The 26,410-nt window shown below is 41.4% G+C and overlaps 1 protein-coding gene across 5 annotated transcripts in view; it reads right to left on the reverse strand.

Moving 5' to 3' along the window:
• march8 (membrane-associated ring finger (C3HC4) 8) overlaps positions 1 to 26,410 on the reverse strand; it is a 243,893-nt gene that overhangs the window by 36,085 nt on the left and 181,398 nt on the right. For 2 of the 5 annotated variants that reach the window (XM_034184270.1, XM_034184269.1), the window contains exon 4: positions 18,665 to 18,744. In XM_034184270.1, the coding sequence (XP_034040161.1) occupies positions 18,665 to 18,744 (80 nt within the window). Of the gene's footprint in view, positions 1 to 17,235; positions 18,273 to 18,664; positions 18,745 to 26,410 lie in introns of those variants that run through there. The other 3 variants (XM_034184268.1, XM_034184267.1, XM_034184266.1) reach the window with 3 other exon arrangements.

The following is a 26,410-nucleotide window of genomic DNA, read 5'->3' on the forward strand; positions in this document are numbered from 1 at the left end:
GTGACAGCTGGTGCTGATAAGTGACAGCTGTCACTCCCAGCGGCTCCGACGCCCTCTCGTGCTTGAAGCCCGCACTCCAAGCAGGGCGCCATCTGGTGGTAGTGGGCCAGCAGTACCTCCTCTTCAGCGGCCCACACAACACTCATTTTATTTCTGCACAGTATTTCTGTTGATCTGAATCTGAAAATTTCTTTTTATGCTTCTTCAATTTCCTTGACATGGTGATATATGATAGAGTTTTTCTTTATTATTTAATTCAGTAGCAATATCCACCCTTTTCAGGTTTCAAATCCTGCAAAACCTCGGAGAGGTCGCCACGCTGCGAGATCTCAGTAACATTGAGAACTGCATTGAGACGCTCTGATCCGGCTGCACTTTAACCGCTGCACACGGACAACACCATTAACATCGCAACATAAAACTATTTTTATATTGTGCCTAAAACTCTCGTGAATATATTCTCTGGGTTTTTTAGACGTTATTACATTTGTTTCATGTAAACACATGAGAATCACAGGCTGTCTCTCCGTTATGTTCAATGGGAGCTGCTGTGAGCGCCGCTCGCTTCCTGATCATGTCGTCTGGGGGAAAGTGAAGTTTGCTCTTTAACGTCTTGATTATTGTTCTTTACAACACTGTCCTCTTTGTTCCAGACTAATATCTATATATGTCTGAAATTCGGTTTCCGTTTATTAAATTCCACACAGATTAAACATAGCAGACACATTATTTGTTATAACTGTTTTAGCAAGATTATTAACGTGATGAAAAGCATAAAAAATTACATTTTTGTAGTATAATATTCATTTACAACTGTCATCATGTGGATTCTCTATGTTGTTTTGACTGCAGTGACTCTCTGGCGTGAAAGGGATTATGGGATACATGAAAACCCTGGATGTTCTTATGACATCGCAAATGTCAAAACTGGATAAAAGTAAAACTTTGCTGCCATTGTCAGATGGCAAAGTATGCAGCCAGCTAGTTGTTATGGCAAAATATGGCACGTTAAAAATGTAGACAAAGGTCATGAATGCCCTTGTGATGCTAAGATTTCAACAGTATGACGCATCATGACGCAAAAGGGATAAGGAAGGATTAGACTGTTGGAGGAAAAGCCTAGGTACTGCAATTAAACACTGACACAGTAACCAAATTTGAGTCACAACCACAAGCACTTCTACCAAGACCAAACACAGAAATCAAACAACAGTGAACATGTTTTTATGAGAAATGTAAGCCGCGCAATAATAGAACATTTCTTTTGTTGATGCACATTAGAGATTTAATCAGGGTGATTTTTCTAGTAGCAGTTATGCAGAAGGCTGAACAAATGGCCAGTCTTTTTTTTTTTGGCGTTTAAGATGACCTTAAATCACGTCCATCCATCTTCAGCTCATGGAGACGCTTCACGCTGACAGCAGCTTTAGAGAACACAAGGAAATCTTTGTCCTTCATCTCTTTAATTAAGGAACTTCATGAACCTTCGTGAACCTTGAAGCAAACTAAAAAACCACTTCAGCAGGCTGGGCGGTGACTTCTGATATTGATCTCTTGACATGTTAAACAAAAGATTTTTGACGAGTGCACAGCAGTTTGACCACAGATGACAGCCTTTTCTGGAACTGTGTTCACAAACATTTTTTGTTTTAAGCTTTATCCCTGAGAAATTATACTAAACGCTGCAGCAAATGAAATTCTAAGAATTGTTTTTGCCTTAAGTCCTTTTCAATTAGTTTATTTCCACACACCTCAGAATGCACCATCGTACATGTAGCGACTATAAAATGTGTTGTGATTCTGACTCCTCCCAGTTACTCCCCTTGAGACCCAACTCGCAATCTCTGACATGGGAGAAAACACGCTGAACAGTCGGCTCAACACCCGGCTCTGTAGTCACATGGCCAGAGTATCCCTTCAGATTTCGGGGGAGTGAGGCCCATTGACTGCTATTGCACAGAGACTCTGCTGGCCCTCAGTCACATACACATTTGGTAACCTGGGTTTGTGAAACTGCACAACAGCAGAAGACTTTATAGTGAGGCTTTTTTTGTTGCGATATTCTCCAAAACGGAGGTGGCAGTGGTGAGCAACTCCTGACTGAAAGCAACGGGCAGTAGACAAACACTTAACCAGTAGAAGCCACTTAACCCTGCTGTCATTACAATACAGTCTAAAAAGAAATCTCATGTAAAATAAGCAAAATTTTTAACCTCAGAACCTTCACAGCAACAATGGTGAGGGACAATAATTTCACCAAATCTGAGGGCCTGTCCACACGTCCATGGTTACTTTGTAAAATGAGGATTTTAATATGTATTTTGGCCTTTGTCAACATGCCAACTGTGTTTTACATCACTGAAAATGATGCGTTTAAAAAACTTCTCAAGGTGAAGCTTATCAGAACCTCAAGTGTTATGTATAGACAAGGAAAAGAGTTTTTGTCTTCTCTGATTGGCCAACATGGCTAAAGAAGTTAGAATTATGTCGCCACATGTTGCTTTTGCACGTTAGTGACAGTACAATGTGTTTTGCATCTTCATGTAGACAGATTTTATTTTTGTTTATTTTTAAATAACAGTGCTTAGGTGGTCGCCACACCAGATCAATGGTTTCCATCTCAGCCTGTCCTCTGTAACTTCCTCTGTCACACCAACCACCTGCATGTCCTCCCTCAGCACATCCATAAACCTCCTCTTTGACCCTCCCTCTCCTCCTGCTGCTTGGTGGCTCCATCCTCAGCATCCATCTCACTATATACCCTGGGTCCCTCCTCTGCACATGTCCAAACCATCTCAATTTCACTTCTCTGACTGTCTCCAAACTGTCCCACCTGAGCTGTCCCTCTGATATGTTAATTCCTAATCATGTCCATTTCGTCACTCCCAAAGAGAATTCAACATCTTCAGCTCTGCCACCTCCTGTCTTTTTGTTAGTGCCACTGTCTCTAAGCCGTACAACATAGCTGGTCTCACTACTGTCTTGTAAACTTTCCCCTTCACTCTTGCTGATATTCTTCAGTCAGAAATCACTCCTGCCACCTTTCTCCACCCACTTCACCCTGCCTGCATGCTCTTCCTCACCTCTCTACCACACACTCATATATATAAAATTAAATTATACGAAGGCAGAAAATACCAGTTGTCAAAAATATCTATTTTCTGTTATATGTATGGGCAGGGGTGATGGCCAAGTGGTTACTAGGAACATTCCACACTGAAACCAAGTGTGGAAGATTCGGGTTCACACCCTCCATGAGATGAATTTTCCCCATGTCATTATGTATTTCATTCATTCACCATTTCTTCTTTAGTTAAGGTGTAGTAAGTTGCATTGCATTGTGTGTATGTTGCAATCATTCCATTTTCATAGAGCAATTTGTGACATTTATGAGACTCAAGTGAATGATGATAAAAGGTGATAGCATGTCATATCACTTGCAATGCTCTGGCATCCCATACACAGCAGGTACATTTAATTGGGGGAAAACAAAAAAAAACACACCCTTTAACTGCCACACAGCAAGCTCTGGCACATTTTGGATTGTAATTAAAGTACACCCTAGCCAGCCAATACTATGTAGTAGGTAAAGTGTTAGCTTGCTACCTGACTGAGTACCACATGAACTGCAAAAATAAGGGCTACAGTGAGTGGGCCATGACTGTAATTAAAGTGCACGTACGCATGCGCGCTTAAACTAGCACGCTGTACGCGTTGGCCGTTTGGAATTGTAATTAAAGTGCACCCTGGCCAGCCGCTAATACATAGTAAGTAAAGGTGATGCTTGCTACCTGGGTCGTGATCTAATATATAAGGCTGACCATGTGTGTGGGTGTTCATGCATGTACACTTTCAACCTAAGGGCCCCACTGCCCTCCCCCTTGGTGCCCCCAGTCACCATAGCAAGTTTGGTGTCAATTGCTTAATTACTATGGCTGTGCATAGTGAACACACACACAACACACACACCACACACACACAACACACAACACACACACACACACACACACACATCACACACAACACACCCACACACACACACACACACATCACACACACACACACACAGAGTTAGCTTTAATATTAGATACATACAAAATAAACAATACTGCTGAGAATTAGTACAAAGGCAAAATGATCCAATCGTCAAATGATCAATTTCATCAATTGAACTCAGTGATTTAGGTCAACCATTAGAGAAATTCTCAGAATTCATCATAATTGCATGCCAGGACTCGCCATTGCTACTGATAGGAGCCAAGTACTGAAACAAGAGTATGGAATTGTTACAGCAAACAACAGAGTACCACAGTTCAACAAGGTTTTATGCAACAGTGCCGTTATCTGTTCCAATATACGTTCCTAATGTGACATATGGCGCAACAGATAATGGTTTGTGGAAAGCCAGGTAATAAATAGCGTCAGCCTGAACTGGTCCTGTAGAGTGCTAAAGTACAGACTTACAATGTGTACAAAAAAACAAAACCTAAACACGTCAAACCACAGCAGCTCCACTGTTGCAGCACCAGCTACAACTGTGCAACTTTTAAAAACAAACCACTGAGCAGTAAAATCAATAATACATAATCTTTCCAAAACTACCACTGCGTTCAAAAGAAATAGCTACAGTTAAGCTTTTATGACATTGCCTTGTAGAAACAGACATCTGTTGCTATAATAAGCATTTAAGAGCTGTTTGGTCTATTCTGTAATGACCATTTGAATATTTGGAAAACTCATTATTATGTAACCTCAAAGACACAACTTACAATTTCAGAAAAAAGCAGAAAGCTTTCTTTCTGTGACAGACACAAATATGACTTTTTATATTTGCATCTCAGGCTGAACACCTCATCACTCCCTAAGTGATGAGCTCTGCCATGGAGGCAGCATTGTCTTTATGGTGCAATTTACTTCCTGGCTAAACATTTTTTTCCTGCCAACAGAGCTATCAGTTTCTGTGCATCTCTCCCTCTAAGCCCCATTCAGACTGAGGTTGGCAATCGGGCTCAAGCCGGATAGGTTTTTTCTGAATCTGAGCGGTGCAAATCTGATTTAAGCCGGATCCTTGTCGCTCTGGTAAGCGGCAAAAGTTGAAAATTTTTAACTTTTGACAGCAAGTGCCATCGCAGTGCAGTGGCTGCCGTAGTCCCAGCCAGAAGTGGCAACTGGCAGTGTTTTGTTATTTAAGGGCAGAGAGGTCACCTGGGTTTAAACAGGTAGGGCCTGAATAATGTGTGATATTTCAAAAAGGAATTAATTAAAAACCTAAAAAAAGGTTAATTTTTTTAAAGCTGCCATCAGAGCCATGGTTTCCAGTTGTAATATAATGCTGTGGTAAAAAGCTAAAAACTCTATCTTTCAATGAAGTAAGTTATTGTCAAGTGTCATCACTGAACAATGGTGTCACATGTAAACTGTCTCTGCAGACAACAGAAATAATGACTGCTGTGATGGGTTTTTCTGATACTGACACCTGAATGCAGCATGGTCTAGACCACACACACACACACACACACACACACACACACACACACACACCACACACACCACACACACACACACACACACACACACACACACACACACACTCCCAGTGCCTTTACCTGACATGCAGCCCCATATCATCAATGACTGTGGAAATTTACATGTTCTCTTCAGGCAGTCATCTTTATAAATCTCATTGGAATGGCACCAAACAAAAGTTCCAGCATCATCACCTTGCCCAATGCAGATTCGAGATTCATCACTGAATATGACTTTCATCCAGTCATCCACAGTCCACGATTGCTTTTCCTTAGCCCATTGTAACCTTGTTTTTTTCTGTTTAGGTGTTAATGATGGCTTCCGTTTAGCTTTTCTGTATGTAAATCCCATGTCCTTTAGGCGGTTTCTTACAGTTCGGTCACAGACGTTGACCTCCAGTTTCCTCCCATTCGTTCCCTCATTTGTTTGATTGTGCATTTCGATTTTTGAGACATATTGCTTTAAGTTTTCTGTCTTGACGCTTTGATGTCATCCTTGGTCTACCAGTATGTTTGCCTTTAACAACCTTCCCATGTTGTTTGTATTTGGTCCAGAGTTTAGACACAGCTGACTGTGAACAACCAACATCTTTTGCAACATTGCGTGATGAGTTACCCTCTTTTAAGAGTTTGATAATCCTCTCCTTTGTTTCAATTGACATCTCTCGTGTTGGAGCCATGATTCATGTCAGTCCACTTGGTGCAAACAGCTCTCCAAGGTGTGATCACTCCTTTTTAGATGCAGACTAACGAGCAGGTCTGATTTGATGCAGGTGTTAGTTTTCCATAATTTTTTTCCTCAGAATTGAGTGATTCCATATTTTTTTCCTCTGCTTGGTCTAAAAAAGTAACCGTTACTGACTGCCACAATTTTTTTTTCCTGATTTCTTATAGTGTTTCTTAAAGCCAGAAAGTTGCCATTTGAATGACTTTAGTTTTGTGTCATGTTTGTGATCTGTTTTTTTTCTACAAAATTAAACAACTGAATGAACAGCCTCCGAGGCCAGTGATTCCATAATTTTTGCCAGGGGTTGTAGCAATGCTTGAAGAAGTTGCAATAAAATTTCTACCACAAAAACAGCAGCAGCAGCCTCTGTGGCTGTTAAATACTTTACGACCAATTTATTTCATCAAAACATTCTACCATTGTTAAAAACCTTCTTAGTGTTCTTTTGCTTTGAGGATGCATCTCGCTTTAACTTTGGTTCACTGCTCCTAAGATTACTGCCAGCATTCCTCAGTTTCATCTGTATCTATAGCCTAAGCTTTCACAAAATGGAAGCAATATGGATGAAATATATGTACAGTGTCGACACAAACCTCCATCCAAATCCGTGTTTAACGATGAGCATAAGAGTCTTAAAGCTACAGTGTGCCAGATTTAGCGTGATCTAGTGTGAGGTTGTAGACTGCAATATAACGCTGCCTGTCACAATTTTGTTTGCCTTCACGTTTTCAGGTCTTTGGCACATGGCTTTACGCTCCCTTGTCTTCTCGTGACAAACAATATGTATCAGCCAACAGCCGTAGGAAGTGGGGGTGCTGGGGATACTGCCACATTACAAAAACAATTACCAAAACAAACATATGAAAACATTTAAAATGGTTTGCCTGTGGTTATGTAGACAAAATTAATGTGGGATGACATTTATGAGAAAGTAACCAATTCTGAATAAGTATCCTATAATGCCATAGCCTATAACGGAATCTGATAACGTTATTTGTAACACTTAACCTTTTTTCTAGTATCTATGGGGTTACTGATGCTGATAATGGTTTAAATGTAATATAATAAATTTGTGCCATTTAAATATTGTGTGTAGCTTTTCTAGCCGTGCCCTTTTCAGCTTATAGCACCCCCAATCAGAATCCTCTTCCCATGGTCACGATATGTATTATCCTCCATTTGACAAAAATGAGGGTGGTCTTCTTTTTTTTTTCTTCAGAATTACAGCCGTGCCACAAAATTGGAAAGGCAGTGCAAATATGCCCGTTTGAGCTACTGTTTCACATGGTGGATTCCATGAGGGGGCTCACTCCCATGTAGATATTAAGGGCTCATTCTGAGTTCATGAAAACATACTAATGAACAGATGGTTATGAATGTTATATTCCACTTCTGTTAATAAGTACTTCTAATTCTTACATTGTAGATTTAAGATTCCCTATGATGGCAAAGGGGGCGTGGCAAGGAGCAGTTTCTTTCAAATTAAAGTGGCAGGCACAGAAATAGGTGTCATCTTCAAGACCTGAAAAAGCGTTTTTCTGTGTCTGCGGCAAACATTCTAACATATAAGCTATAAACTTTAATATCTGTTTTTAAGACATCCAGTGCCTTGAACTGTATTAGTTTGCTGAAAAAGTGGGAAAAGCTTTTAAGATGGTCTGGAGCAACATTCTTACAGGTTTTGTAATATTGCGTTTGGTCCCAGTAGGTGTTTATTTAGTGTTCAGAACACTGAACACAAATAACTGGAACATTTGATTTGGTGTGGACAGGTTTTTCCTCAGCGCTTCAAACCAATCAGACGTTTAGTGTCGAAACTAAGTGGTCCCCATCTCCTCCTGAAGCTCACACATCCCACTCACTCTGCTAGATTGGAGGACAGCAACTATTAGTCTGCCACGTTAAAGACGAGTGAGCTTCAAACCTGAACTGTCTGAGTTCTGAGGCGTTCCAGAAGGTTATCAGAACAACACAGCATCTCTGTACCAAAAACAAAAACAGACACAGAAACTAAGAACACTGTCAGTTCAGTGTGTTGCACCGTCACAGTCCTCAAGGAATTGGAAATAACCCCCACAATGGGCTGCAGCTTGGATGCGAAAGGGATGAAAAATATACTATAGAATAAACTTTACATAATTTAACTGCAGTGTTCACACTTAAAAGGGTGCAGGATACACAGAGTACTGTAAATCCCTTTTTATACTGATGGTTTGAACAACAGACGAATAAAAATTGTCCCCTGAGTGAGTTGCAGAGAGCTGAAGCATTTCTAATACATTCGGAGGAAGGTGAAACATGAAAACAAAGGCAGAGGGAGAGAAGGAGTGAAGAGGGAGAGAGCAGGGTCTTCACATGGGATCGTCTTTATCCTGGTTCAGGTGAGGATAAGGATGCAAAGACTATCTGTGATCACGCCTACATGTTTGAAAGTGAGCGAGCTGGATGATGATTAAAAAGTGGGTGGCAAAAATAGGCCATTTTAATGGGTTTGAAAAAAGAGGAGGGGGTGGAGAACACGACGACGACTGTGGGATCATGGGACTGAGAAGGCACAGATCTAGAAGTAGGTTTTTTTTAACCCTGTTGATTATGATTTGGCTCCTTTGTTTGTTTACACATCTTCTAAGACCTGCACATACTGTATTGTTCTTTCAACAAAAACCAGCCCGAGGACTTGAATTCTCTTGGAGCTCACATCAAATGGTTGGTGCCTGCTGAAATTGACACACTCAAAAACATATGATAATGCTGATGTAGCATTCAAAGACACACACACAAAAAATACTTACACCTCCACAAGCAGCCACAGTATGAATAAGTGATCAGTGCACAACATAAGTAGGCGAGACACAAACCTCATTTTGCTGTAGATTCAGCTTTTCACATAATTTCACTGCAATTTCACCAGCAACAGGCAATAAGGATTTTATATAAAACGTGCAACATCTTCAGAAGGTCCCAAAAGGGAAATATCCCACAAGTAATGTGCAATAGGTTCAACAGCATCATTCATGGCAACTTGTACATCCCGTTCATTAAACAAGTCAACACTGTTGCAAAAGAAAAAAAAAACTCCATATGTGCAAGGGCGCACACAGAGTGCACAGATTGATGTCTTAATTTGGATACTGATTTGGTCCAAGTTTTATGCTGGATGACCTTCCTGACATACTCCACATTCCATGGAGAAATATGGCAGGGGCGGGGACCTTCCGCACTAAAACCAAGCCCACTAACCACTTGGTCAGCACCCCTGCCCGCTGACTAACATCTTTAAAAATTAAATTGATATTTTTTGACATGGATGCATATATATGACTTTCCAGCAGGTGTCAGCACACCACATGATGTCTTGCATTTGATACAGACTATGGAACAATGTTCCAAAATGCTGCAGAACAGTGATTGAAATTTCCATCAGTAATTCAAAGTGCTGACGAAAAGATTAGGTGTCATCACTAGCCGCACATTCTATCTATTCTTTAATTCTGTCTCTGTCCTGCCCCTCACCACCAAGGTTATGTTGTATGTTTTGTTACATATTGGCCACACAGTGGTTCCCGTGGTTGCTAACTTAGGAGCTGAAGGCGGGTGTGTCACCCAGCAGGTGGCAAACATCAATTAGGTGTATTATGTAGAGGGGCTAGAGGGTTGGAACGGAAATGGTGTAGTTCCAAACTAGAGGTGTTTCACCTTGCGTGGCGTGAAGCTATTTTAGATTATAAGCATGCTTTATTGGCTACGAAGCAGGCGTATTATTCTGAATTGATCAACAAAAACAAGCATAACTCAAAGTTCTTGTTTGATACGTGGCATTTCTTATTCATGGACAGCCACCTGTTGGTCGTTCTCCTTTTTCAGCACAGGACTTTCTGACTATTTTGAAAAGAAAATAGAAGATATTAGTTGAGCACATCTCAGCATACTTTGGTTGAATCATTGTATCCAGCTACTGAGCTGGGGACTACTACTGAGGTGCTACCTAGATTCACGGAATTTAACAGTATCTCACAAGGTGTGCTGACGAAAACTCGTGATGTCTACTAGAAGCACAACTTGTTTATTTGATCCTATACCAACAAAATTGTTTAAGGATCTTTGGCCCATTCTTGGTTGACTGTGCTGGAAATTGTTAACCTTTCTTTAAACTCTGGATCTGTTCCAAATTGTTTTAAATCTGCAGTGGTTAAACCACTACTCAAGAAATCTAATCTTGATCCTGGTGAATTGAAAAATTATAGGCCGATATCAAATCTATCATTCTGCTCTAAAATTCTGGAAAAGGTGGTTTCACGGCAGCTTGTGGACTATCTTACTGAGAATGACCTTTTTGAGCCACTGCAGTCTGCTTTTAGACGACATCACTCCACAGAAACAGCACTTATTAAAGTAGTTAATGATCTTCTGCGAGCAATGGACTCGGATACTACTACAGCATTGGTGTTGTTGGATCTCAGTGCTGCGTTTGACACAGTTGATCATCATATTCTACTTGATAGGCTAGAAAACTGTTTCGGGATTACTGGAACTGCTCTTGTGTGGCTGACGTCTTATCTGTCTGGTCGTTCCCATTGTGTTTTGTGCAATGACACTACCTCTGACTTTAAGGGCATGAAGTTCGGGGTTCCGCAGGGATCCGTTCTGGGTCCCTTGCTTTTTCCCTGTATAAGGCACCCCTTGGGAACATTTTGCGGCATTTCGGGGTTGCTTTTCATTGTTATGCTGATGATACTCAGTTGTATATGCTGATAGCTGCTGGAAATCCTGTCCACATAAAATCTTTACAGGACTGTCTTGCAGCAGTGAGAAGTTGGATGTCTAGCAACTTTCTACTTTTGAACTCTGATAAGACTGAAATTATGGTTCTTGGCCCAGCAAGACATCGGCACCAATTTGATCAGCTGGCGCTTAGCCTAGGTTCATGTGTTATACATCATACTGACAAAGTGAGGAACCTTGGGGTAATCTTTGATCCTACGTTGTCCTTTGACCTCCACATTAGGGACATTACGAGGACTGCTTTCTTTCATCTGAGAAATATAGCAAAGATTTGCCCCATCCTGTCTATGGCTGATGCTGAGATTGATTCACGCATTTGTCTCTTCTAGATTGGATTATTGTAATGCTTTATTTTCTGGTCTGCCGCAGTCTAGCATTCGAGGACTTCAGTTGGTGCAGAATGCTGCTGCCAGAATTTTGACACAAGTAGAAGGTTGACCACATTACTCCCATTCTGGCATCCCTTCATTGGCTAACGGTTTCTGCCAGATTGGATTTTAAAGTTTTATTGTTGGTTTATAAAAATTGTTCATGGACTGGCGCCTTCCTACTTGGCGGACTTGGTTAAGCCCTACGTACCTGCGAGTCCTTTGCGTTCGCAGGGCGCAGGGCTTCTGTGTGTTCCGAGGATGAACAAAAAGTCTGTGGGGTATAGAGCCTTTTCCTACCGTGGTCCGGCTCTTTGGAATGATCTACCTGCTGTTATTCGGCAGTCTGACACGGTGGAGATTTTAAATCAAGACTGAAGACCCACTTTTTTAGACTGTCTTATCATTAATTTTTTAATCTGTTTGTGTTTGCTTTGTAATTTCTTTTATTCTACTGTGTTTATCTTTTAACTGTGCTTTTCTTGCTTTTAATTTTGAATTTAGATTAATTTGTGTTGTTGTGAATTATGTGAAGCGCCTTGGTGCGACTTTGTCGTGATTTGGTGCTATATAAATTAATAAATTAAATTAATTATGTACCAGCTGCACGATTAATCATTAAAATCACAAGCTCAATTCATATCTGTTTTCATGACAATAATTCTGATGCATTTTTCTTCAAAGCATCAGCTGCAACAACACAAGCACTTCTACTTTCTATCTTAAACGTCAAAGCTGCATTAGAGCACGTGATACAAAGCAGAGAAAACTCAAAGTAAATTCAGTGAAAGCGAGCGAGAGAGACAAAAGCTCTTATCAAAACTTTAGCTTGATTAGACTTCAAACGGGCAACATGGGTGTCTTTCCTCTGGTGTGTGTGTGTGTGTGTGTGTGTGTATGCATATCTCAAGGACGGATGCTCACGGAACAGAACAGGTGTGCAGCTGCTGAGAGTTTATGTCTGCTTTGGTGTCTCGAAATGGATTCAACTTTACCAAAGCCACAAAGAATACATCAGGTCGCCTTGAACAATCTTAAAGTTTCATGACTACGTTGATCAAATTATTATGTTTCACAGTGTTTTACGAACCATGATGGAAATCTTTGTTGTCGATGGCGCCAGACATTTAGTACACTATGTCACTGTAATGCCAACTCCCCACAGACTTTTGGGACACTTTTTATAAATGAATGCAATAATGTTTATGGTGTGTGTGTGTGTGTGTGTGTGTGGAGGGTGGGGGTGGGGACTTTAGAGAGAATGGTAATCTCATGTCCAAATAAGAAAAATGCGAATAATTTTATCCACAATCATGCATCACGACTGGATTATAGCGGCAAAACAAAGATGTTTTTTTGCTCAATTGATTGGTTTCATCAAAGTTAACCACAGACTAATCTGGTCTTTGTCATTCAAGGGGCTTACAAATTTAGGATGACAGCATTTATTGTTTGAGTTACTGTTTGCAGAAAACTGGGTTGGACCATCCCACTCACCCAACAATCCATCCATCATCTACATTTTTGCCAAGTGCAGGGAATATCCATGCAGCAGTACTAATCTCCTTCAGGCATAAATTCAAGATTTAATTTGGATCGTTTGAGCAGCCAAACATACTCTGCTTAATGCAAATTTTAAGATGGCAACAACGCTGTTGGAGTATGTCAACATTAAAATGGGGTGGGGTGACCATAAACTCCACAAACTGCGAAGGGAAACAAATTCAGCGACATTACAGCTCTCCTTTCTTCCTGTTCTTCCTTCCTGATCTCCATCAGTGTGTCGTCCACAGATCACTTCCCTCCAGCTAGTCTTTGGTATATGGCCTCATGTTTTTTGTATTTATTTTCTAATGAATTTTTTAGTGCAGATACCTTTTGTTTTCCTCTGCAGATATTCACAGGGTGATATGAGGCAGAGTGCAATAGAAGGCATTTTCCTCTCTCCTCTTTTCAGTTGGAACAGTTTAAGCTTTGCCTTCTGCCAGAGTCACACGGATCAGCGGAAAAAGCACAATTCAATTAGCAGTAACACCCCTAGAAGCAGTCTTCCTTTTCTTATTTCTGCAGAGGGGATTAATCGCCTTTTTGTTCTTGTTCTTGCCTTAAGGGAGAACAATACATTTTTAAACAAAGTCATATTTTTGAATAAAGGTTATAGAATTACACAGATACTCAGGAAAAATATCAAAGAACATTTGGATGTGATGTTTATAGACATGTTTCTCTTCGATTATTTAGTCAAACTTAACACAATTAATTGCAAAGCCAAATCCACTGAAAACAAAATGCATTGCTGCACAGATCATTTATGAACAAAAACTGAAAGTGCCCTTCTGGATCAGCAAAACCCACCAATTTCACAAGTGGATTAGTTCACAATCCCGGGGTTGGGCTTGGGCTGTAGAGTTGCTGTAGAGTTATCATATCACAGCGGATCCAAAGTGGGTCTGCATGTTGATTTGGCACAAGTTTTACGCCGGATGCCCTTCCTGACGCAACTCCACATTGCATGGAGAAATGTGGCAGGGGTGGGGTCTGAACAGGGAACCTTCCGCACTGAAGCCAAGCACACTAACCACTTGGCCACTACCGCTGCTACGCTTTTATATATAGACAATTCTTAAAACTTTATTTATGCAGAAAAGTTAAATTACATAAAGATATTTTTATATGGCTCATCAATTAATCTTAGTGCCGAATTATCCTGATTAAACATTTTAGTTGTTAAAAATCCACAGAGAGACAACACAAACTGTTTTTTCAACTCTGAGCTGCTGCATAAAACGACAAACACAGCTCACCACATCCAGCACTGATATATCGAAAATACAGGGACAGGATTACCGGTACACATACAGAACGTCTTATACTGGTACTTTGATAATGCTGTAATCTGGCATAGACCCCTAGGCTGTACCATAAATCGTATGAGCAGCATCATCGCAATGTACGAATATGCAACGGTATCACAACAGGATGTGAAAACATTAAGTAAGACTAATTAATTCAAACATGTTACTCGCCAACCCTTTTTAATGATAAAACAAAAGAAGAAGAAGAAAAAAAAAACTTGCATTGTTCTCATCCTGTATGACTGATATACAAGAGCAGCCTCTCTGATATAATTAACTTTGTTTAAGGTTTTTTTGGATGCACAAAGTTTGTTTCAAGTGACTGCATGTCACTTTTCAAACTTTTTCACAAGTCGCCACAAACGTGCTCACAACGTGCTCACCAGTAGTAAACTGTAGGAATGGAGGTTCCTGGAAATGGGAAACTTATGTGCCAACCACCACACAAAACTGACCTCAAAAGTATGACACTGTAAACTTACCAAGTGCTCCGAGTGTTTGTAATGCAGTGTGTGTTTAGGACTTTTATTATGAAAGAAACCTTGCAAAAAGGAAATCAATTTCAACTGCGTGTAATTATTTCAGGAATTATTTGGATGGAGCGGTTGTCTATCTGGGTAGTTGCCATCCAGGACCCAAAGTGGTTCCATGGTGTCATGGATGCAGCAAAGCGTGCTCCCAGACTTGGACTGTGAAGAGTCCTCCAAACAGGCACACCACTCGGCAACTCTCAGGACTTTTTTTTTTGTTTGCAGCACCAGACCAATTCTGGTCCACCACACCACTAGTGCCCCGTCTTTCACTTGGATGTAACAGTTGGCTCGGTGGTTTGTCGTGATGATGCAAAGTGGTATTTGCTGTGGACCCAAATTTTACTGTGAACCCAAGTCATTTTGAAATGATCAAATTTCAAAATGACTGGCCAACAAACAATGCGCAGTCATGAGCAAACTAATAAAATCGTACACATTCCAAAATCTCATTTTCTTGTTTTGAGGGGCATTTTGGACAGAAGAGAGTCTTTGCTCAGAGATGGGGGAGAGAATCACAATAAAGGTCTCCCAGCTTGGGTTCAAAGGAGACACGTTTCAAACTCTAAACTGAACCATAACCACTTGACCACCACTGCATCTCTCACACTGCAAAACCTTTCAGAAAGACTACTTTGTTGACACAGTAAAAAAAGCTCTTAAGAGTTCAATACACATTGAGAGGACCATTATTCACAAATCAATACATCATGATATTTTTACTGCAGCGTTACAAGCGTGCAAGTCAAAAGGTGACATGGCCAATAAGAAACATGGCATAACCTCTGAGCTGACTGCCAGATTATAATGTATACTTTTTGAAATAGTGTAAACAGAAGAGTTGGATAATAATTTACAAGGCACTCCTCTGTGAAAAACAACCACACGCTCAGCTACAGTTAACCCTTGCTCTCGCCTTACATTTCAATCCACCTGACAGACAGAGCTGGCACGACATGTTTGTTTGTGTGTGAGGTTATTTCAAGCCAGTAATCTACCTCTTGGTCTCTGGCCTTCACCTCACCAATTCTAAGCTTGTGTTTCTCTGGTTTGCCATCAGCACACAGCTGACGTACAGACTGTAGCGCAGGGGGAAAACGACAGACACATATAAGTGACATTCCTTCGTTTTGAAAACTTAAAGTCACCTTGATAATTGCATGCAATATGGCGTGCCAGTGCGTAAACTCGCTGTAAACTGTGCACAAAGAAAATTTTGAAATGTTCAATACTTCTGGCAGGCATAAATTTTGTGAACTAGTCGTGAACATTGCACAACCTATTTTAAAACACTGTATGTCAATGCGTGTCACTGCGCATCTGAACGATTATGACAAGATGTTACATCTATAATAAACTTAACTTTATAGATACATTATCAAACTCATAAAAAGAAATGAAAATGCAACTGTTTTACCAAGCCACTACAATATATATAAGTAATTACCTTTGAGACAAGATTCCAAATGCGTTCGCCACTGCACGATGTGCATGAGACGACCTGCAGCTATAGATACAATTTCTCTGATTCTGGAAGCGATGAAAGAATGGTTTCATCAGCTAAGTTCTGAGTGCAAATGTGTCATCTGCTATGAAATTGTTATTTTATCTAGCGTGGTGTAAAGTGGCACAAAGCGCGGCATCCAGCATGACAAAGCGGGTAACACTGGCACAACAAATTGCGTAGCAGTGCAGGGATCAAGTTCATGCAAGTTTCAAGGTGCAATAACACTAATGAATTCTCAAGTGGAATACTGACAGCAAGGGACTCTAACCGAGATGCAAAACAGGCTCAGCAGTTTCTTTATGAGTTCCAATTTCAAATCTTACCTGCAGGGGTTGGAGAGCCACAAGTGTAATAGAGAGACAGGTCTGTAATCAAATATTACTACCATACAGCCTGGATCCACCAATCAAACATTAGAGCCACTGCCTTGTCTGAGTGTCTTGTTGACGCACTCAGACAGACTTCATCACTCCAACTCTGTTTGATGTTACCAGTTACCAGTCTGCCTCTGTTCTGCAATTTTTTCTGAGAGACATACTTCACCACAATTCTATTAAACATTCTACCCCAACATCTGTCATCCCTCTTTTTCTTAACACCTTTGTTAACACTTTTCCCTTCCATTCCTGCATCAAAATGTCTACCTGGTGTTTATACGACAAGCACTAAACTTATGAGAGAAATCAATCACAGATCTCACAGCCCAAGTGCCACCCCTTAACACCCCATCGATCTAATAACAATGAAAAATTGCAGAAACCCATCTTTACAAGAAGGATGGAACACAGGGTGCTGCCGAACTACGAAAAGCTGAAATTATACGGCATCAAATAGTGTCACGTTTAAGCTGCAGACAAACAAAAGAGGGTGATTAAGGACAAACTCCAAGCAGTTTGTAAAAACAGTTAAAGCTGTTGAATTTCAAGATATTTCTAGTTACACTATGCAGCTCTTTACTACTCGACAGGGCTCTTGCATTCACCACTACATCACAGCACTTGGTCACTAACATGTTACAGGAAGGGTGGGTATGGACTACACCATCCAGACAGTCACCCACCTGCAGCAGTCCCCAAATATTGAACATGGTGACAGTGGCCCAGTTTTCTCTACCAAAGGGGATGAGACACTGTCCAGATCACTGTCCTCATCCATGATGCACAGCGGGGCTTGTGGAATCCCTGATGCGGCGACGGTGGAGGTATCCTGGGATGCCGACTGGCCTATCCCCTTGGGAGTTGCAATAGGTGAGTCCTGGTCATCCTCAAACACATTATCATCACCCATGAGGTTCTCAGCTGCAATCTCTGACTCACTACCTTCCAGTAGGGTGCTAGACGACTTGCTGGTGTGGAGGTGAGTGGCATAGCTGTCCAATTCCGAGCACTGCAAGCTGGATGAGGTTGAGGATCGAGAGAAGGGGAGAAAGAGACGGAGGATATGGGAGCTGGGGGAGTGGTGATGGCGGATGTTGTTATTAGGGGTGGAAGAGTCAGATGGGAAGCAATGGATGGGAGGGATGCTCACCACATATTTGTAGTTGTTGGAAAAGGAAGTGGCAAGGTGGGAGTGGGCACATGTTGAGGTTAGATTTGGGTTAGGTTGGTGTGCGGATGCTGTTGCCAGCTTGTCGTTGATTGTGTGCGGTCTTTGATTAATGCTGAGCGGCTGAGCTGGTTCTGGCTTCAGTTCGAGCTCTCCCTCTGAGCAGGTGCGGTCAATAAAGTGCAGACTCCGGCAGAGACTGTCCACGCGCTGACCCATATCATTCAGCGATGCAGAAAACCTGAGAGAGCTGTTGGTATGGATGTTGACAGAGGACGGGCAAAGCAAACAGAGCCAATCTCGCTGCTTGGAGGCCTGGAGGGCATCTACGCAGAACGTGGCCACTGAAATACCTGCTGAGCCGTGACTGGTTTTACCATTAGAATTCAGCAGAACCACAGCTGTCTGCTTTCCATGGCCCTGATCCTGACTGCTGGTGTGAATTTGTTTGTAAATACATGGTCAAGGTACAGGACAACAGGAGAGGAACGACAAAGAACAAAGAGCGGAGTAAAATGAGAGAAAACATGCAGTTGAATACTGTGGGAATTTGAAAGGAAAAAAAAAAAAACAACCCCGCCAACACACAGAAGGGAACTTTTTCCAGCTGGAATACATACAATAAAAACCATTTTATAGCAGCTTATGTGCATTCCAAGCAATACCAAAGTGAACGTGTAGTGCACACTACACTAATGAATAAAAATATCTTTTCTTTTGACAGGTCAATACATCAGCTAAAAAATAAACCAGAGCAGAAAACATTACTGCTCTAGAAAAGGTTGGAGACTGAAGGCTGCAAGTGGTGTGTGTGCACGTGTGTACCTGCAGATGTCTTGGCTGGAAGGAGAAACTGACGTCCTTGAGAAGCTGCATGGAGCATTGACAGAAGTCGGACTCCCCGCCTAGTAAACAGACAACAAAAATAGAGTTTAGAGGCCAGCTACACAAAAATGAAATACACCCCACCACAAACCAGAAGTCATGCAACACCTGTGTTATTTCATAAATTGAAGAAACCATATTTTATGTTATGTTGCTAAAGATGTCAAGAAAATAAAGCAAAAACACGCTGCCGCTGGGTTCGAGCTGTGTAGAAGTGAACATGTGCCATGCACTGATGTGCAGGATGACAGAAAGGAAAAACTCAAGACAGGCAGTTAATCTATGTGATTAAAGCAGTGGCAGGCAAAAGATGTCTGCATCAAAGAGACAAAGCAGCACTGCAATGAAATACAGCGAGGAGACAAAGTCCCAGAAAGGCTGGCAAATGCAAGGTTACAAAATTTTTCAGCATTTACAGACAGGTCAGATGGATGTGCCTGTCGGGACAGAGCTGATAATAAAAAGCAGCATGAGCTGTTGAAGCCTTCAACAACATCTAGTCAAGTGTCCAGTATTACTTTGTTATACGCAAGATGAAACTATTCCAAGGTCTTTAGGTTGCTAAAATAAAGACACAGAAGGCATGTAGGCCCATTAAGAAACTACAGTAATTACCAATCGATTCTAACAGTTACTAACTAAAGTGGAATTTATAGCTTGTGGCCTGATACAAATCAATCCACAAGTCAATATTGGCGCTGCAGCCAGTTTCTGTCTGTCCCTGAATAGTTCAGATTCTCTTTAGTCAGTCAGTCATTATTAATCACACAAAGACAAATGTATAAGAACAAGAATAATCGGCTGCTTTTTTAATGTATTTTCTCTATTGTGTTCATCTTGCGCAATAACTTCTGTGCACAGCACTAGAACCAAGCTTATTCGAGGTCTGAAGAGCCCCCCCTTATGCAGGTTTTCACCAAGCTAAAATAGGTCATCAGTGGTCTTCTAAACTGTGATTGTGCAGCCAAAACTACTCCACAGCCACTACAGTGATAGAAACTTAACAGCTTACACTTTAAGTATGTAAGAAATGCCATTTCTGTGCATGAGGAAAAGAGCTGCTGCAACTGTAAAAGCTACGTAAAAACCCACCATCAATGCATGTTTTTAATAACATGCTGGGGGGAGCCAGATTTGAGCAGGATTCACACAGGTGTGAAAGCAAATGTGGCTATAAACCAGCTTCTCGCAGGGATCATGATGTCATGCTTCCTCACTAAGTTTGTGTGGTGAAAGAGCATTCTCACTGTGCCGGTGCTCAGTGGGGCTGAGCAAGGACAGTAAACAACCTCTCCCCTTGTGCTAAATTCACACCCTGCCCTGGAGATTTGGAAAAAATCAGAAGCCCAGTCTGAAGCATCGGAAAGCCACAAGCAAGCAACAAGTAACAAGCAAGTAGAGGACAAACGATAAACATGTAACCACAGGGGAGGAAGACCATCTGCCTGATGTCTGCTCAAAGTTTTGAGCATACATAAAACTTTCCGGTGTACATCAGCTGAAAAGGAACATTTAAGGAATGAGAAAAGGAGTTTTACAGAACAAAAACAAACACAAACTGATATCCAAAATTCATATCAGTTCATGTTTCCTTGATCAGTCATAGTGTGATAAGCGCTTCAGTGAGACTGCAAAGGTGGTGAAACAGCTGAGGATGAAGAATGCTCCACGGAACAGTGCTATCATGACCCGAGCATCTTCAAATGCGTGGAGATGCCACTTTAAATCATATTGCAAAAAAAAAAAAAAAAATGTCCTTCCTTTTGGAAAACATCACCTGGACCATTAAAATTTCAACAACTATAGGGGGGTTGGTCTGCCCAATGTGCTGGGCAAGGTACTTGCAAGGATCAATCCTAACAGGATTTAATGCCTGCTGTTTGTGGCTGAGCTACCACGACAGTCTGGTTTCATGCTCAAGAAGTCAACCATTGACTACATCCTAGCTCTGCAAGCATGAATACTGTTAAGGCTTCTTTTGTTGATTTTCACAAAGTGCATGGCTCAGATGATCAGACTGCTCTGTGGGAATTCCTGAAAATTCACAGGATCCCCAACAAGTTGCTCGAAATCATAGTCAACTTGTATAATGGCACTCTCAGTGCTGTATAGTGTGGGGGCAGAGTGTCTGACTTCTTCATAGCACATTCTGAGATTCACCAGAGATGTGTTCTGGCTCTTACTCTGGTCAGAGCCTCCACAGACTGGGTTTTGGGCAGGGCCATGGAGTTCAGCAACTTCCATGCATTTGCCAGAGAGAAAATGTTCACTGATCCTGACTTTGTGGACAATACTAAAATATTTGTGGACTCCATGGTTGCCCTGATTGCAGCATATTATAATCTGAGAGTAGTCACAGTGTCTGGGTTTGTGACTGTCTTGGAAAAAGACTAAGACACTGTCTTTTAATGATGTCTTGGGCTCAGCCTTCTGCTTGGGGTCAAAGTGTTGAATGTATTGAAGCATTTACTTTTAACAACAGTGACATTCATGTTTCAGAGCTCAGCTAATGAGGTGAAGAGAATTCATGCTGCAGAAGGAAGCTCCCAGCTGTCAGGGTTCTGGTGCTTCAAGTCTTGATGTATGAGTGTGACATTTGGATTCCAGAAACAACCTAAGGTGATGATTGGATGTTTCTGGTACTAGATCTCTCTTGAGAATCCTTGGATACCACTGGAATGACTGCATCAAAGGACTGGTTACTTAAAGAGACCCAGGTGAGGCATAATGCTTGCACTGTGAGGGAACATCAGCTACCACACTACAGCTATGTAGTGTGCTTCACTGGGCCCAATCCAGCACTCAGATGCCTCAACTACTGCAACTACTGGAAAAAGGTTGAGGGGATACCAGTGTAAGAACTGCGTGGGAGACAGAAGGCTACTTTTAGAAGGTGGGGATGGATCAGTGGTCTGCTAAGTGGTTGTCTATAAAGATCCAGGGCAGTTCTGTCATGAATGTGGTGATGTGCAGCACTGGTGTATGCTCCCTAAACTCACTAGAGTGCTGCCGCATAGAACACTGAACAAATAAAATTAATCACATTTTACCTCACATCTATGCAGGCTCATTGTATTTGAGGTTTTTAAGACGAATAACCTCTCTGGTACTTAACCTGTCCTATTTATTCAGGGTCAAAGGCAGCACCAAGCTGGACGGCACTGACAACAACCTGACCGTCAACATGTTCCTCAGTGACACCATGGCAAAAGATTGAATACAGCTCCATGGTGACACTTTATAATAATATAAAACCTAAATGTTTCCCTCGTTTCCACAGCAAAAATAATGGTAATAGAATATGCTTAGTTACACCAACATGTGACCAAAAACTGAAGACTTTTTTTTTTTAAAGAGAGGCACATCGTACATTCCACTGATTGCAGAGAACAATAACTCATTCACTATTTTAACTCAGCTGTGTAGACATATGGTTGAAGGCTATCTATTAAAACTAAGGTAACTAACAATGCTGCCCTGTCTCCTTCTGAATTGAGCTAAATAACAGAGCGACAGGCGCAGCTGAAGAATAATCACTAGCTTCGTAATACACTGTACAAGTTTCTCCTTCATTCACCGACACATTAACAATCTGCTCTCACATAATGTTTGTCTTAGGACCTTCAGCAATAACCGAAACAGGTTTCAATATTCTACACAACTGCTTAGAAAATACATGAGGCAGCACTGGTACTGCCACATGTATTGTTGTTAAGCTGTAAAGTGAGAAAAGTAGTTTATACTTTAATTTGTGCATTCACTTGTGGCGCTCTGGCTCTGGTGTGCAAACTGTATCTAAACACTCACAACACATTTAGTATTTAATTAACATCTGTTTATTGTGCTTGATGACACAAACAAATACTCTGATCATAAATCCTTGTTTAACCTCTCACCCGCTCCATGTAGTGCTGCTTCTGTACATAAATGATCCTCTTCCTCCCCCACTTGTTTTTACTTCAGTCGCACAGTCCTTGAGAAAGACTGCTGCCTTGGATGTGATTATTTAATTATTCTTCTCAGTGCTGCCATATTTTATTGTTTGGTTTTGCAAAAACGAATGCGTCATGACATCAGACGGCATGTCATAACACCAAACTCTATTTAGCAAAAAGGTAAAGAGGGGTAGATCTACATTTTACACACAGAATGTTTCTCAGGAAACTAATTTAAATCAGAATCAATAAATAAAAACTGGAAAAGGCCAAGGGGATGTTCATGCATCACCTGGCTGCAACAGATAAATGTCCACATTTGTGAGGTGGGGATGGACCAGCGGTCTGCCTGAGTGGTTGTTAAGGGTGATTCCATAGTGTGGTGGATATGGTGCCGTGCAGTACCAGCTTATGTTGCCAGACCTGACCTGAAATAACTGATAAAACCAGAAGAGGTTTGCTCTCAACACTGAACTTTAGGATCTTTCTGCACACATGCACGCACACATGTACGCTCACACAAAGGAGGGAACAGAAGAAAATTAAAGGCGTGGTAACTTTTCTTGTGACGTGTCACTGTTGCAGCCTTTGCAGAGGTTCTCCATCTCAAAATGTTCTTTTAAACTCAGATTTGAGTCTGATATGAGGATTTGTTTTCTGCACAGAAGTTACACTATTGTTATAGAGGAAAAAATATTACCACCTCTGCTACAGAAGAAGTCAAAAGTTATGTGATTTTTTTTAACATCTCCAAAAATTTGTTGCTAAAATGGTCCTCATTGTTGGGAAGGTGTCGTGACACGGACCCACAACAGGGGGTGTTAATGAACGGACAATGGATAAGCCAAAAGTAACAATTTAATGTTGTGAATCGCACAACGAAATACAGACAATAACAATAATGTGGGTTGTCAAATATACACAAGGTGACGTGTGGGCAGGCTCAAAGATAGAAGACGTCTGGCGAGAGAAGAGCCGGATCCCACACAGCTTCCACCACCAACGGATCTGAAGAACACCAGAGCCGCCAAGCCCTGTGCCCCAGGTGGCCACTGTCTTCAGCAGTCAGACCCGGTACTGCTGGCAGAAAACAGAAACAGTTAATGGTGGGTGTGTGAATACACACCCAGCAATCGTGTAAAGCTTAGTTCCTCCGGGAGGGAGAACCTCCACCTCCAGACACAGAATCACCCATGCAGCTCCTGTCAGTCACTCTCCCTGGAAGGAGTGTGAGGCGAAGACATCGCAAGTCACACTATCCGCCAATCCAGTTACAGACTGAGTCCACAGGATACACGGCTGCACACAGAACAATGTTCAACCACTCAGAAAATCACAGCAGAGAAAGATTACCTGGAACGGTAGCTGATTTCTCGGCGAGGAGGTGGAGTTGCAGTCCGGCTTATATGGTGATGAGTTGAACGAGTGACAGCTGGTGCTGATAAGTGACAGCTGTCACTCCCAGCGGCTCCGACGCCCTCTCGTGCTTGAAGCCCGCACTCCAAGCAGGGCGCCATCTGGTGGTAGTGGGCCAGCAGTACCTCCTCTTCAGCGGCCCACACAACACTCATTTTATTTCTGCACAGTATTTCTGTTGATCTGAATCTGAAAATTTCTTTTTATGCTTCTTCAATTTCCTTGACATGGTGATATATGATAGAGTTTTTCTTTATTATTTAATTCAGTAGCAATATCCACCCTTTTCAGGTTTCAAATCCTGCAAAACCTCGGAGAGGTCGCCACGCTGCGAGATCTCAGTAACATTGAGAACTGCATTGAGACGCTCTGATCCGGCTGCACTTTAACCGCTGCACACGGACAACACCATTAACATCGCAACATAAAACTATTTTTATATTGTGCCTAAAACTCTCGTGAATATATTCTCTGGGTTTTTAGACGTTATTACATTTGTTTCATGTAAACACATGAGAATCACAGGCTGTCTCTCCGTTATGTTCAATGGGAGCTGCTGTGAGCGCCGCTCGCTTCCTGATCATGTCGTTCTGGGGGAAAGTGAAGTTTGCTCTTTAACGTCTTGATTATTGTTCTTTACAACACTGTCCTCTTTGTTCCAGACTAATATCTATAATATGTCTGAAATTCGGTTTCCGTTTATTAAATTCCACACAGATTAAACATAGCAGACACATTATTTGTTATAACTGTTTTAGCAAGATTATTAACGTGATGAAAAGCATAAAAAAATTACATTTTTGTAGTATAATATTCATTTACAACTGTCATCATGTGGATTCTCTATGTTGTTTTGACTGCAGTGACTCTCTGGCGTGAAAGGGATTATGGGATACATGAAAACCCTGGATGTTCTTATGACATCGCAAATGTCAAAACTGGATAAAAGTAAAACTTTGCTGCCATTGTCAGATGGCAAAGTATGCAGCCAGCTAGTTGTTATGGCAAAATATGGCACGTTAAAAATGTAGACAAAGGTCATGAATGCCCTTGTGATGCTAAGATTTCAACAGTATGACGCATCATGACGCAAAAGGGATAAGGAAGGATTAGACTGTTGGAGGAAAAGCCTAGGTACTGCAATTAAACACTGACACAGTAACCAAATTTGAGTCACAACCACAAGCACTTCTACCAAGACCAAACACAGAAAATCAAACAACAGTGAACATGTTTTTATGAGAAATGTAAGCCGCGCAATAAATAGAACATTTCTTTTGTTGATGCACATTAGAGATTTAATCAGGGTGATTTTCTAGTAGCAGTTATGCAGAAGGCTGAACAAATGGCCAGTCTTTTTTTTTTTGGCGTTTAAGATGACCTTAAATCACGTCCATCCATCTTCAGCTCATGGAGACGCTTCACGCTGACAGCAGCTTTAGAGAACACAAGGAAATCTTTGTCCTTCATCTCTTTAATTAAGGAACTTCATGAACCTTCGTGAACCTTGAAGCAAACTAAAAACCACTTCCAGCAGGCTGGGCGGTGACTTCTGATATTGATCTCTTGACATGTTAAACAAAAGATTTTTGACGAGTGCACAGCAGTTTGACCACAGATGACAGCCTTTTCTGGAACTGTGTTCACAAACATTTTTTGTTTTAAGCTTTATCCCTGAGAAATTATACTAAACGCTGCAGCAAATGAAATTCTAAGAATTGTTTTTGCCTTAAGTCCTTTTCAATTAGTTTATTTCCACACACCTCAGAATGCACCATCGTACATGTAGCGACTATAAAATGTGTTGTGATTCTGACTCCTCCCAGTTACTCCCCTTGAGACCCAAACTCGCAATCTCTGACATGGGAGAAAACACGCTGAACAGTCGGCTCAACACCCGGCTCTGTAGTCACCTGGCCAGAGTATCCTTCAGATTTCGGGGAGTGAGGCCCATTGACTGCTATTGCACAGCGACTCCTGCTGGCCTCAGTCACATACACATTTGTTAAACGGGGTGTGAAACTGCACAACAGCAGAAGACTTTTATAGTGAGGCTTTTTTTGTTGCGATATTCTCCAAAACTGGAGGTGGCAGTGGTGAGCAACTCCTGACTGAAAGCAACGGGCAGTAGACAAACACTTAACCAGTAGAAGCCACTTAACCTGCTGTCATTACAATACAGTCTAAAAAGAAATATCATGTAAACATAAGCAAAATTTTAACCTCAGAACCTTCACAGCAACAATGGTGAGGGACAATAATTTCACCAAAATCTGAGGGCCTGTCCACACGTCCATGGTTACTTTGTAAAATGAGGATTTTAATATGTATTTTG

Source organism: Thalassophryne amazonica, chromosome 13 (assembly GCF_902500255.1).
Source record: "Thalassophryne amazonica chromosome 13, fThaAma1.1, whole genome shotgun sequence".
Classification (NCBI taxonomy): Eukaryota; Metazoa; Chordata; class Actinopteri; order Batrachoidiformes; family Batrachoididae; genus Thalassophryne; species Thalassophryne amazonica.